This window comes from Miniopterus schreibersii, assembly GCF_964146895.1.
Source record: "Miniopterus schreibersii genome assembly, chromosome: 13".
Lineage (NCBI taxonomy): Eukaryota > Metazoa > Chordata > Mammalia > Chiroptera > Miniopteridae > Miniopterus > Miniopterus schreibersii.
The window spans coordinates 33,054,404-33,069,520 of NC_138113.1; the positions used below are offsets into that span (position 1 = coordinate 33,054,404).

At 36.4% G+C, this 15,117-nt stretch overlaps 1 protein-coding gene across 4 annotated transcripts in view; it reads right to left on the bottom strand.

Annotated features, from left to right (window-relative positions):
- Nucleotides 1–15,117, bottom strand: part of USP34 (ubiquitin specific peptidase 34) — a 184,342-nt gene that overhangs the window by 25,387 nt on the left and 143,838 nt on the right. For all 4 annotated transcript variants that reach the window (XM_081155772.1, XM_081155773.1, XM_081155774.1 and 1 more), the window contains 10 exons: nucleotides 11,610–11,690; nucleotides 9,913–9,998; nucleotides 9,159–9,327; nucleotides 8,984–9,058; nucleotides 7,484–7,635; nucleotides 3,647–3,695; nucleotides 3,458–3,562; nucleotides 3,334–3,378; nucleotides 2,478–2,582; nucleotides 1,059–1,206 (listed from right to left, as the gene is read on the bottom strand). In XM_081155772.1, the coding sequence (XP_081011898.1) occupies nucleotides 1,059–1,206; nucleotides 2,478–2,582; nucleotides 3,334–3,378; nucleotides 3,458–3,562; nucleotides 3,647–3,695; nucleotides 7,484–7,635; nucleotides 8,984–9,058; nucleotides 9,159–9,327; nucleotides 9,913–9,998; nucleotides 11,610–11,690 (1,015 nt within the window). The remainder of the gene's footprint in view (nucleotides 1–1,058; nucleotides 1,207–2,477; nucleotides 2,583–3,333; nucleotides 3,379–3,457; nucleotides 3,563–3,646; nucleotides 3,696–7,483; nucleotides 7,636–8,983; nucleotides 9,059–9,158; nucleotides 9,328–9,912; nucleotides 9,999–11,609; nucleotides 11,691–15,117) is intronic.

The window sequence follows — 15,117 nt, forward strand, 5'->3', positions numbered from 1 at the left end:
AAGAGTGGAAGGGAGGGAGTGGGAGAGAAAGAGACAGACAGACAGAGAAGCACTGATGTGAGAGACACATATCAACTGGTTGCCTCCTGCACCTGCCCCAACTGGAATCAGAATTAAACCTGCAACCCAGTTATGTGCCCTTGACCAGGAATCGAACCAGAGACATTCGGTGTGCAGGCCAACGCTCTAACCACTGAGCCACACCAGCCAGGGCCACTTTGGTTTTTGAGTACTTCTTTACTTTCTGGTTCTACAAGATGCTCCAGGTTCATATTGTATATTCCCTGCCATAGTCCTAGAATCAGCCATTTCTCCAAGGAGCTGTGATTCCTTTAATTAATGAATGGTGTTTAGAAAAAGAGATCTGGGTATTTGATATGCTTATTGCTATTAGAGTATCACTGATTCTAGGCCCTCTCAATAGACAGCTAGCAAGTGATTGTAATGATTTTAAAAATCTTAATTATTAACTACTTTGATTTTTATTTCTTTGAACACTATCAAAAGAACATATTTTAAGTTTATTTACAAGTAATTTTCTATTCTGTGAAATATCTATATTTTGTATTTATCCATCTCTTCCAAGATCTTTGTTTATTCTCTTCCAGCATGTGTACAATAGAGATGTTTATCATTTAATGCCCATAATTTCAGTAAATGTTTTCTCTCAACCTGTTTTATGTCTTCATTACTACTTTATTTTTAGTCTTCTCAAACTGCCTTTAAGATAGAATTTTCTGATCCTTTACTCTCTTTACTAATGCTAATCATGCTTTGTCATTCCATCAAACAAGGAAACAAAAATGGTTGTGCTGGTGGTGTTACCTAAGAAAGGACATAGTTTTCTATCCTTAAAAAACCAAAAACACTATAGTTATTTGTAAAACATTGGTATAGGTTTCCACATACTAATATAACTTTGGCTTTTAAAAACAATACCTCTAAGAGCATTTGAATTATACAACAATGGGCATATTGTAGTCACCTTACAAACAAAACAAAGAAACAAAACTTGAACAACAACAAATGGTGTGTTAAATTCTGAATATTTGACTTACAAGTCCTGACTCTAGGGTAATTGTGAGCCAAAAGAAACCGCTCAACCCAGTTTTCCATATTCTGTAGGACCCAGCTGTGCGCCAGTTTATTTCGGGGTGTCTGCACTGCCAACCAATCCAGACACTGAGAAGGATTATATTCAATTACCTACAAATTAAAACAGACAAGAACAGAATAAGGCCAACCGAATGAGCAGTTACTTTTTAACTTACTTTTGGTATATGCCATTAAATATACAAAGGCCAAAATAGTTTTATGAAAACTAGAGCCTAAAAAGTTTCAACCATGTGTTTTCCCATTTATCAACAGAAAATGTTCAGAAACGTGTCATTAGTTTGTTTACAAAATAAAATTAAAATAATCAAGGATTCTAACATAAGAACAATAAGAGAAGACAATGACTTTTATGTCTTAAGCTTGCAGATTAATTTAAAAGTGCTTTTAATTCTTTAAAGTTTCTCATCTTTACTTTTCTTATTGTTTGCTCAATCTGTTTCTATAAGTGAGATTGAAAACTAGCTCACTGCACCACTGGGGAAATTTTTTTCACAGGGGAAATGGAACCTTAGGAATCTAGAGTAGGGGTTGGAAAACTTAAGACCCGTGGGCCAAATTCTGTGGTTTGCCGGTTTGCTCAGTACTTACTGGAACACAGCCATACCTACTCACTTATGTATTGCCCATGGCTGGTTTTATGCTAAAACAGCAGCTGAATGGTTTCAACTGTGCCTAAAGTATTTACTATCTGGCCAGGAGAAAAAGTATGCTGACCCCTGGTCTAGAGAGTGGGCTTTTCTAATACTAAGGAGACATTTTGTGACCTCAGTAGTAACTCTGGAAGAAAGGAAGTGGTTGGTGCTTCCTCTACTATTTCTGTCAACTGCTGAAAACACATGATTTGTATTTCTAGGGCTTCTACCACTTTATTATATAATCTTTTTTTTAAAAAAGATTTTTAAAAATTGATTTTTTGAGAGGAAGGGAGAGGGAGAGAGAAACATCGATGCGAGACCTAAACATAAAACAGCTGCCATAAGCCCCTTACCAGCGATGGAGCCTGCAACCCAGGCATGTCCCATGACCAGGAATCAACCACCAATGGAATGACGCCCAACCAAGTGAGCCTCACCAGCCAGGGCAATCTTCTATTTTTAGGGGAGGGAAATGAGAACCTTGGATTGGCTGAAGGCTATTTATAACACAAGGAGAAATTCTTTAAACACCTGGGACACTAGCCAAAAACTCTTTTCCCCCTAGACCTTCTGACTAAAGTGTCTCTTCTTTCCTTAACCTGTGACTTACTAAATCCATTTTTGGTTACCCACGTAAGAAGAAACTGAAACTTAATATGGTAGTGACTGCGTTCGATGAACAAAATCCTCAAAAAAATAAATACTGAAACATCTGCTAAGATTTACCTCCCATATCCTCTGCAGAATGTAAGATGCAAAGGGAGGCATTCCCGGAGGTCCACCAGCAAACTCCATTAGCATAGTCAACAATTTAAAGAAAGGATTGGCTGCCTGTAAGAGACACAGAAGACTGTATTTCTATCTATTTGAACCCATTTCTATCAGCAAAACATAAACATGTGTAACTCTTGAATACATAACATTTAAATCTGCTGCATTATGTTTGCAGAGCTGACTACTCCTGCATATGAACTTGAACTATCATAAAATGAGCTGGGAAACAAAGTCAATTGCATGGGAGCCATATGTAACAGAAAACATGTATTTTTCTGGCTGTTAATTTGGGAAAAAAATAAATCAAAACTCTTGTTACTGAGACAACCATGTTTGTAGAATAATCTAGATTAAAAGTTTCCTGTAGCAACCTTTGATCTCAGATATAATTTATATTAATATTTGACATGTATTATCAAAGTAGCTACAACGCTTCCATTTTACAAAAAAGTATTTTTGTACAGTACTGTATTCCACTTTTTTATATACTTCCCACCTATCCAGTACTGTGGTTAGTCTATTTTTATCTTGGGCACAATTATATGTTTAAAACTAAACAAGATTAAAGTTTAGGCAGGACACTCTGATATGTTGAATTTAACGTGTAAATTTATATTTAATTGAGAAAACTACATTTGTTGTAAGACATGAAGAGTTAACTCCATTTATTCACGTTACATACTTAAAAATAGGTGAAGTTATGGGAAAAATGGATAAATTTTTTCAAGGACAATTACCAAGGTTCATTGAAAGTATTGTCAACACTGGCAGAAGTTCTAAAAACATGAATTAATAAATTTCTACATACCTCAGGAGTCAGTTTTGCTATTGATGTGAAAAGCATAGACACAATCTAAAACAGAAAAAGGAGAATTTCAGAATATTCTTTTTAAAATTATCAAAAAACTTTAAGACTGCTTCTCAGCACTTACATGTTCTGCAAGTCGATTATTGTATCGACACAGGCTGAAAATCAGATTACAAGTTTGTCTTATATTGATGCCATCACGAATATGTTGAAACAAGAAGGGAAATCCCTGTTAAAAGCAAAAGGTGTTTATTTAAGAAGTGTTATGTTATTATTTTTGTGATTATAAAATAGTCTGGATATAGAGTATTACCTTTCCTCCTGTTAATGCTGCCATGTCAGTTTGTGATAATGTCAAGTGCCTGAAAGAAAACATTAGTAGAAATAAGTTTTTCTTCCCTCTGTACTACTGTATAGCTATTTGCATCATGACACGCATCAAAATTGTAAATTCAATAACTATACCAAGCAACCGTCATAAAATAATTCTGAACTATGCTAGCTAGACTTGCTTGCTAGACGTATTTTTTATAATTTTTCAAGATTCCAAAATTGGTATATGGGAGCTCAAATCTAATTTATTTCACTTTATTTAATATTTTCTTGTGCCTGGTCGGCGTGCCTCAGCGGTTGAGCATTGACCTATGATCCAGGAGATTGAGGTTTGATTCTCGGTCAGGGCACATGCCTGGGTTGTGGGCTCGATCCCCAGTAGGGGGTGTGCAGGAGGCAGCCGGATCAATGACTCTCTCATCATTAATGTTTCTCTCTCCCTCTCCCGTCCTCTCTCTGAAATCAATATATATATATATATTTAAATTTTTCTTATAACACTAGGTCAGGTCTCATTTAGATAGCTTTTTCTTTTTTTTAAAACATATCTTTATTGATTTCAGAGAGAGGAAAGGAGGGGGAGAGAGAGAGATAGAAACATTAATGATGATAGAGTCACTGATCAGCTGCCTCGCCCCACAACCCGGGCATGTGCCCTGACCAGGAATCAAACCCCAATGGCCTGGATCCTAGGTTGATGCTCAACCGCTGAGCCACGCCTGGCCGGGCTAGATAGCTTTTTCTGAAATGAGAACCTTCAAAACAAAATGAACTTACAAGAAATACTAGCAAATTTCACTTGCCAGTTTAAAATATTTCTTTTAAACTTCTTATAAAAAAAAATTAGTACAAAAATAAAAAGAATAGTGTGAGTATCCCATTACTCAGCTTCTAATTACCAATTTATGGACAGTCTGGTTTCCTTTTACCTCCTACTCACTTAATATGGAATACTCTGAAGCAATTCCAGTATTTTATCATTTAATCCATAAACCTCAATACATATCACTAACAGATAAATTTTAAATACGTAACCGCACTATCATTATTCATACCTAAAATAAATCAACAGTTCCTTTCTATCATACAATATCCAATGTATAATTTCCTTAAATTTCTAAAAAATCAAAAACCAAAACCTTTTACACTTAATTTGTTTGAATCAGGATCCAAATAAAATGCTCTTTGTTACAATTGTTTGAAGTTATCTTTCAAATCTTTTAGACTACTGGTTTCCCCTCTGATTTTGTTTTTATCTTACAATTTATGTGTTAAAGAAAGCAGGTGGTTTGTTCTATAGAATATCCCACATTTCCATTTTGCTGATTATACCCTGTGGTGGTGTTTTAACATGGTTCCTGTGTCCCCGTATTTCCTGTAAACTGGTAGTTGGATCTAGAGACTTGATCAAATCTAGGTTTGACTTTTTAACCAAGAATACTTTAGTGGTGGTATGGATTTCATCAGGAAGCACACAATTAAAAGTTGTCTTTCTTTTTGTAATGTTTTCAGCCAATGACGACCATTTCCTAGACCCAATATTTCATTTGAGATGTAAAATATTCATATTGTAATTCCAGCACTACTTGCTTATTTATTACCTCAAATCCTCTCACTTACCATTTGGCTGCTATGAGGTATAATCCTTGCAGGTAAAGAGAAATGCTTACTATCATTCCTTTATTAATATGTTTCTAAAATTATGATTTGGTTTCCTAATATGCTCCAAAGGTTGTAAAAAAGTTTAAAAAAATTTTTTTTAGGTATTACTATGAAGTCATGAATTTAAACATCTGTGATGTGTTTTAGTCCACTTGTAGTTAGTTATTAATATTGATGCTCAGGTTGTCCAAACTATGATCAGCATAAACCTCTTTAAGTTGGCTCTTGAATACTTTTAACATGATCTCAGTAGGTTTTGATAGCCTCTTTGTTTTCCAAGGTGACAAAACATTTCCAACTTCCCATTCATTTCTTGCCATAAACCTGGAATTGGCCATATTTCCAAGGAACTGAAATTTTTTCAGTGGGAAACAGTATCTAGAGACTACACTATAGATGCTAAGGGCACTCATTGATTCTGAGCTGGACAGGATTTCTAGGCCTTTTCAGAAAAATGTAGGTATATGATGTATTTTTTAGGACAAAAATATATCATGAATTCTAATGGTATTTCCAAGTTCAGTTTACAGAAATTATGTAAAAACCCTATTATATTTGTATTTCTTTTTTCTTTTGCTAAGAATCTTGGTTTCTAATGACATGAACAATTACTTGCTTTATTCTATAATATAAAAAGTTTCAGAATAAAAATTTCAAAACAGTTTAGGATAATTTTACAATTCTTTCTGTCCTCCAGGTGCCTCCTACTGGCAATTTAGAGTTAAATTAACATGCTTTTGATTTTTAGGGATTGCATTTAATTAATTAATAATTATATTAAACATTTACATGATTCCAAAGTTAAAACAAACAAAAACAACAAAATAATGTATATTCAAAGAAGTTAAGCTTTCTTTCATTTCTTTCCCCTCTAGCCTGTTTTTCCCTCTACAACCAAAGGAAACTCTTTTTTGGTTTTTGATTCAGTCTTCAATTAAAAACAAAATACAGTGAATTCTTATTTGTAGTATTTATGTTCTACAAAGTGCTACAAACATCAAATTAGTGAATACTCAATCACTGCTGAAGGGGAAAGACAGGTTAGGTTCCCACGAGCTTCTGGTGACAACATTTTTGTCAACCAAAAGATGTTACCTTTTTGTAAGTGTGTTTCTGTTTAAAGATACCTTATTTAATATGTATCATTGACTCATTAGCATTGAACTCAGCAAACAGCACCTTAGCTTATATCTGAATGAAGCTTATCCGTAAAGCACATTATGACCTTCTTGAGCTTAGGAATACTAGGCAGCACTTAACATTATGCTCAGGGACATTTTACACAGCCAAGTCACCAACAAAAACCAGAAATGTGAAAAATGAGACATATACCGAGAAAAGGACATTGTTTACAATATGAAAATTGAAACAAGGTATAATGTCACCATATTTAACTACAGTTGGGAAAGTGTACAACAGGCAATTTGATTTTTTTTTTTTTTTTTTTTAACCACATTGCACATGTCTTTTCTGCAGTCCATAAATGACTGTAAAAGCTCCTGAGTACTGCTTTTGGGATTACAAAAAATTTTAGCAAGTAGGTAAATTCGCAAACAGGAGATCTATGAGGACACACATACACACATTCTCTCTCTCTCTCTCTCATAGCCTCCCCTTTCTTAAAAAGTAGCATACTATATACATTTTCCTTCACCTTGTTTTTTTCACTTAGTAATACTTATCCTAAAGATTTCTCCAAGGTAGTACAGATATATTCCCATGCTTCCTTTTTTCAGCTATAGAGTACTCTATTGAGTGATGCCCTGTTTTCCAACTAGTTCCCTCTTAAACATTTCCAGTCTTTTGTTATTACAAACACTGCAGCAATAAACAGCATTGCACATATATCTTTCTATGTTTGGGGAACAGATTCTTAGAAGTGGGCTTGCTAGGTTAAAGGATGAATGCACATATAATTTTGCTAGATATTTTACTGTATAATTTCTTCAATGTATATTTCTAACATGACTCAGGTAAATAGTGTACGAGTTTGGTACAAAGGATTGAAATACTTAAGCTGTAAGAGTTGGTCAACTGTGGTGTTATTTAAAAGGAGTTAAATAACAAAAGCTACTGAGTTAATAGTGGTGAAGTAATCATGAAAAAGAATAAAATCAAACATGCTTTAAGCATTTTGAATGTTGAAACATTTCACCTTTCTGAGCGAGACTGTTCAACCAAAAGAGCAACTAAAGCTATCATTTTTTCAAGGGCAGCTGGCCTGTATTTTTCTTCTGCCAGAGAGAGGATATCTTCTTCTTCCTCCTCCTCTTCCCCTTCTTCCTCTGACAACACTTCAACTTGAGGCTAGAACAGAATAAAATCCAATTTTAATATTAGTTTTAATATTATCTTGAGAGCACATAACTTGATTGTTTTATATAACTATCCAGGGCAGATTATGGCAGGAGTATGTATGATGAAAAACAACCACTCAAAGGCCTGACCCTAACTTTAAAACTCAAAACCACATTCAGGACGATTTTAGATCTAATAGGCAGAACTGTAAAGAGCAATAATTCTCAAAACTGTGATGATTTACCTTACCTAAAGGGATAAGTCTTTTAATAATTTCTTTTTTTCTTATAGGAAAGCCCCTTGGAAGATAAATTAGGATCAAAATGTATGAGTATGATAAAACAGTATTTTCCTATTTATTAAAACTGCCATTTAAACAAGTAAGGTATCCTTATTTGCAGTTGTCAAATAATCCAAATAGTAGGTATTTCAAACAGATAGTCACTTGGGTTTTGAAATTCAAGAGACTAAAAAAGTTTTACAGTCTAACAAAGCAAAAGAAAAGCAGTCTAAACAAGCAGCCATATAGGCTAGAATTACATAACTGTCCATATTCTGAGAAGCATTTATACATATATCATAGTAATTAAGTCAGGAGTCTGATCAAGGATCAAAGCCCAACTCAACTGTGATCTAAAACAAGTTAATATCTTTATGCTTCAAGCTCCTTATCTGTAAAACGGAGATAACAAAAGTACTTATCTCTTAGAGTTAGAAAAGGATTAACTAAGATAGTGCAAATAGAGGATTTGATCTAATGTGGTCATTATGGAAAACACAAAATTCACATTCATGCTTTAATATGTGAACAGATCAGCTACTTAAATTTTTGAGACACTGACAAAAAATATGGGCAACCAAAATGTTCAAAACAACACTCTAATGATAGAAGCCCAAGGTAGGTGGTGGCCACTTTGCTTAAATTTATTTGCTTTGTTTCAGGGCCTTGCCAGTGAAATTTATTGCTTGATTTGTTTTTTCTCTTGCCATATCCATTAAAAATATCAAACTTAGCCTGGCCTGGTGTGGCTCAGCAGTTGAGTGCCGGCCTAGGATCTAGGAGATCGCGGTTCGATTCCCGGTCAGGGCACATGCTTGGGTTGTGGGGGCATGCAGGAGGCAGCTGATCGATGACTCTCTCATCACTGATGTTTCTCTCTCTCTCTCCCCCTCTCCCTTCCTCTCTCTGAAATCAATAAACATATAATATAAAAAAAAATCAAACTTTGACCCTTAAAATTATCTAGTATCAGGACCAGAAGGGACTTTAAAGGGTTGTAATATCTAATGATTTTTCATGATGCAAATTTGTAAACATGGCCTCTAAATCCCTGACATGAGACAGAACTGTACTTACATTTTCAGGCCCTTTGGTTCCCATGTAAAAATGTACCATTGTAGATATGGCTTGCAATGAAAGCAAAAACTGGCTCTAAAAATAAAAATATTGATTTAAAAATATAATATAAAAACAAGTTATAAATACTGAAAATAGGTACATAATATCAGAAATAAGCATGATATAACCTCACCTCTTCTTCACCCATTTTGGCAAATTCGTAAAGAAAGGCAAAATATTCTGTAAGATGTTTACTATGAGGTTTTACACCATGTTCCATAATTAATAACAGAGTTCTCACAAATCGAGTGACACATGAACGACCGCCAATATCTTCTACTGAGGCATCCATATCATCTGACCTGAAAACATAATTTAATGTCTTAGGAGAAAGTATGAAGTCTGGAGACAGATACTCTGGGAGGAGAACTGTTTTAAAAACCTGATTTTTGCCCTGGCCAATGTGGCTCAATTGGTTCGAGCATTGTCCCACATACCCAAAGGTCATGGGTTCGATTCCCTGGTCAGGGCAGGTATAGGAGACAACTGACCGATGCCTCTCTCACATTGATGTTTCTCTTTCTCCCTGCCTTTCTCTCTAAAAATCAATGAACATGTCCTCGGGTGAGGATGTAAAAAACACCACCACCTGAATTTAACTCATCTTTGTAATAATAAATACCAATTACAACAACATAAGTAGTTGGATTCCAATTACTGTGCCTGGTAAATCAACACAAAAGATGATGTCATAAAGTTATTTGTAGAGTATTTTGAAGATGCACTTATTTAAAAATAAAACAAAAAGTTTTGCCCTCTTGATCTGTATTATTACAGATGTTTTTAAAATAAAAGAACCTAAATATTTCAGTGTGAATATTTAAAAATACTATGTAGGCGGATCATCAAAAAGCTTAAAAATAAAATATTCAAAAGATAGTTCTTACCCATCTTCCATTCCTGGCTGTAGGTAGAGATGAGCATGCACAGGTCTAAGTCTCTGAATCACATGGATACACAAACGCTGAAACATCTATAAATGAAAAGATAAAACAACCCGAGAGCCAACTTGCATCAGGTAACAAAGATACTGAAAAATTTACATGATTCAAAATTCTCTGCCATTCATTTGTGTTTTGCCCACAGATTAAATCTTTTGACATTCTAAAGCATTCCTGGAGTCTCAACTAGAGAGTGAAGAAATAAGACAAAGTTAGCCTGAAAAACGACATTCAGTTTTATAGTAAGGGATAAACAAAAACAAGTAAGTTTCAGTTACTAGAGATTATCAAAAACAAAGCTTCTCAAACCTCTCTTAATAAAGAAGATATACAAATGGCCAATAAGCACATGAAAAGATGTTCAATATCATTAATTATTAGGGTTATACACATCCAAACCATAATGAGATAGTACTTCATACTCATTAGGATGGCTAAAATAAAAGACAGTAAAAAATGTTGAAGATGTAGAGAAACTGGAACCCACATAGATTGCTGCTGGAATATAAACTGGTGTAGAAACTATGAAAAACAGCTTGGTTGTTCCTAAAATTGTTAAACATAAAGTGACCATATGACCCAGCAATTCCACTCCTAGGTACATATCAAAAAATACTGAAAACATATGTTAACACAAACATTTGTACACAAATGTTCATAGCAGCATTATTCAAAAGAGCCAAAAAGTGGAAACATCCCAAATATTCATCAATTGCTGAATGAATAAACAAAATTTGGACTATCCATTTAATGGAATATTTGGCAATGAAAAGAAATGAAGTACAGATCCATAATCCAATGTGGATAAATCTTGAAAACAATGTAAAATCAAAGAAGCCAGTCACAAAAGAGCACATAGTATATGATTCCATTTATATGAAATGGTCAAAATATGCAAATCTATAGAAAGACAAGGTAGGTTAGTGGTTGCCAGGGGCTGATGAGAAGAGAAGGATAAAATGGGGAGTGACTGCTAATAGGTATGAGGCTTCTTTTTGGGGTGTTATAAAATCAGATACATGATGGTCACACAAGTTTGGAAACATACTAAAACCCACTAAGTTTTACACTTTGAAAGGTTTTGGTGAGTTTTATAGCGTAAGAATTATATCTCAATAATAATTGAAAAGTGGCATATTTCAGATCAAATTTTTGGTTTTGTGTTATAAATGAATAAAAGTAGTATTTATATTTTTCTTGTCCAAATTTTCCAGTTAGGAAAACAAATATTCATGTGACAGCTCAGGGCTTGTCACAGAAATGAATTATAAACTATTCACTTAACTTCCAAGGTCACTTCAGTTCCCATGGTTAGAATACCTTAAGGATGTGAAAAAGAATCAGTATAACTCATCAAACAGCCAGAATAGGATCTGAGAGAATGGTGGCTATAGCTATCTTCCTATCACCAAGACATTTGAATGATTTAAACTGCTTGATTGAAATAATCCTTGATTTGCTAAAAAAAAAAAAAAAAAAAAAAAAGGCTGGTGAAAACAATAGCAAAATGACTTTTATGGTAAGAGGTCAATCTTTCCAAACTACTATAAAAGCAGGGTTAAGATACAGTCTCGGGTAAATTTAGAGTCATTTCTTTTTTAAATAGAAACAGTCATTTCTTTTTTAAATAAATTTTTTCTTACCTGTCTCACAATTTGATTAGGGCACTTAATTAATATCTGCATTGGCCACCAGTCATCATCAGCCATGCGGTCCAAAAACCACTGTAAGAAAATAGTGTGATTTTAACATTTAACCAATACTCATTAAATGGGATAAAAATCACACAAGGATTTTTTAATTCTCATCAATGTTCTAATTATTTTAAGTTCTTACCAAAGAGATTCTTCATTCGTTAAAAAGCCTAAAATTCCTAGAGCCAATAATCAGGATCGCCTTATTACAGAATTCCATGGGTGCCATTTATATCATAGTGCACACCCCGCATGATGGCAATCTGCAGTCCTTATAGTAAAATGGAATACTATTTTTGTCTTAGTCCTCATAAATGTCCTACTGTACAGTCTTTTGTGATAGTCTGACTAGGATTCATTTTCTTTGTTTAAAAACAAATTATGCTCTCTTGATAACAAAAAACCTGCTTCTTTATCTTAAGTTAAGAACAATTTCCCATTGATTTCAAGATACCTACTAACCACATATTTAAGTCTTTTATTGAATTGTACCGCCTATTTATGCATACACACAATTAATGACAACTGTAGGAGAAACATTTAACTCCTTGAGAGAGTTCCAGAGGCAAATACTTAGTGAAAATTCTAAAGTAAAAAGTTTATTAAAAAACAAAAACAAAACAAGTTATGACCTAATCAAGCAAACCTCTGGATCCATGAAACAGCTTAAAAATCATGAAGTGGAAGGGGAATAGAAAAACATGTTAAATAACACCAGGAGGTAAACAAGATGGAGGCGTAGGTAAGAGCTATACCCACCGCCTCCCACAACACATCCAAATTACAACTAAAATACAGAGCCACCATCATTCGGAACCTCCTGAAATCTAGCTGAACAAAAGCCCTACAAGGAGAGAATTGAAGCAGCACCCAGATGGGTAGGAGGGGCGAAGACGCGGGCAGACTGGGGCTGAATCGTGGAGACGTGGCAGCAGGGCCCACACCTGATGCTGAGGTTTAAACCCAGGAAGGATATCTTGGCAGTGGAGGTTTCCCGGAGGAGTGAGGGGCCCCGAGCCCAGGGCTCCAGGGCCAGGAAGAGAAGTCCCCACAACTATGCACTGTAAAAACCAGTGGGACTGTTGTTGAGGGACGCAGAGGCTGCAGGAGCCCCAGCAGCTCCTCATTGAAGGGCCTGCACATGGACTCACTCAGATGTGCTCCCTCTGAGCCGCAGCGCAGGGCAGCAGCGTGAAAGGAACCTGGGATATTTGGAGAGGAACTAACTTGCCTGAAATTGGGACAAAAGCTGGAGGGGCAGCTTTCTCCCAGGCAGAAGAGCTGGCAGAGGCCATTGCTCCTTTGGCGAGCTCTTCCCCCACACAGCCAGCAAGCAAGCGCCATATCTGAATCACCAGCACCTGACTCATAGGTTTGGCCCCTACCTAGTGATTTCCAGAGACCCCGCCCCCCACCTGCAAGCTCATCCAAGCCATTTACAGTGGCTTTTCCATGCAAGTGGCCTCTCGAGCCTCATGCTTAGGACTTTCCTAAAGTCTCTCAAACAAGCAGCAGCATGCCCCATACGGCTTGATAAGTGGCCCCAGGCCTGGCACTAGGGGCAGCCTGCATTGGTTCATAGCTTGGCCTCTCCTGGACAACGCCAAGCCTAGCACAAGTAGCAGCCAACTACGGTCTCCTGTGTAGCTCATGCTGGGGGGGTCCTGAGCAAGGCGCTGGCAGAGACTGACTTTGTCCCTCCCGGAGGCCCCAGAAACAGTGGACCTGGTGGTCAGACTCGACCACGCTGGATTACAACCCTACCACACCAATGAGTGACACACTCAAGGGGCGCACTTGGTGAACACCAAAACTCCACTGAAGTAAATCCTGCTCCATAGCAGTGTCTCCAACACAGCAGCTCTTTGGGTATAGTTGCAGCTGGTCCTCACAGCCGATTGGCCTGGGGGTCAGTTCTTCCCAGTGACACCAACAGCAACCAAGGCCAACTACAATAAGACAGTGCACACAGCCCACACAGGGGAGCACCTAGAAGGCCCAGCTCAGGTGACTGGGGAGGCTGAGCCACTGGACCCTACAGGACACCTACTACACAAAGCCACTCTACAAATTCTAGGAGACATAGCGGCTCTACCTAATACATAGAAACAAACACCTGGAAGCAGCCAAAATGTGGAGGCAAAGAAACATGTCACAAAGGAAAGAGAAGAAATCTAGAAAAGGAACTAAATGAAATAGAACCAAGGAAGCTACTAGATACACAGTTCAGAATTTTGTTTATAAGGATGCTCAAGGATATTAGTAAGACTATTATGAAAACAAGTGAGACCATCGATGAGCTAATAAAGTACCAATCAGAAATAAAGGCTACATGAACTGAAATGAAGAATAATTTACAGGGAATCAACAGTAGAGCAGGGGATGCTTGAGAATCAAATCATCAATTTGGAATATGAGGAAACAAAAAAACACCCAACCAGAAGAGCAAAAAGAAAATAGAATCCAGAAATATGAAGATAGTATAAGGAGCCTCTGGGACAACGTCAAGAGGCCCAACATTCGTATTAATGGGGTGCCATAAGGAGAAGAAAGAGAGCAAAAATTTGAAAACCCATTTGAAAAAATAATTACAGAAAACTTCCCCTACCTGGGGAAAGAAATAGACTTTCAAGTCCAGGAAGCACAGAGGGTCCCAAACAAGAGGAACCCAAAGAGGCCCACAGCAAGGCACATCATAATTAAAATGCCAAAGGTTAAACACAAAGAGAGAATCTTAAAAGCAGCAAGAGAAAAGCAGTTAGTTACCTACAAGGGAGCACCCATACGACTGTCAGCTGATTTCTCAACAGAAACTTTGCAGGCCAGAAGGGAGTGGCAAGAAATATTCAAAGTGATGAAAAACAAGAACCTACAACCAAGATTACTGTACCCAGCAAAGCTATCCTTTACTATTGAAGGTCAGATAAAGAGCTTCTCAGACAAGGAAAAGCTAAAGGAGTTCATCACCACCAGATCAGTACTACATGAAATGTTGAAGGATCTTCTTTAATAAGAAGCTAATGAACAAAAGAACCTGACAAACGAAATAGATCCAGCGACATTAATATATGCAACAGATGATCATATTTCATAGGAAAGAGGGAAGGGGGGTGGAGGGAAGAGATTAACCAAAGTAGTTATAGGCATATATGCATAACCCATGGACACAGTCAATAACGGGATGAAGGCCTGGGGAAGGAGTGGGAGCGAGGTGGATGAGGTCAATTGGGGGGAAAAATGGGACACCTGTAATACTTTCAACAACAAAGATAAAAAGAATCAAAACAACAACAACAAAACACCAGGAGGATGCAATCAGTCAAAACCAACATGAGAATAATCCTGCATAACAATGACAAAGTAGCAAGTAGAAATAGTAACTTAATAGATGGAAGAGGATTTAATAGACAAAAGCAAAATGTGGACCTTGTTTGAATACTAATTTAAGCACACCAAT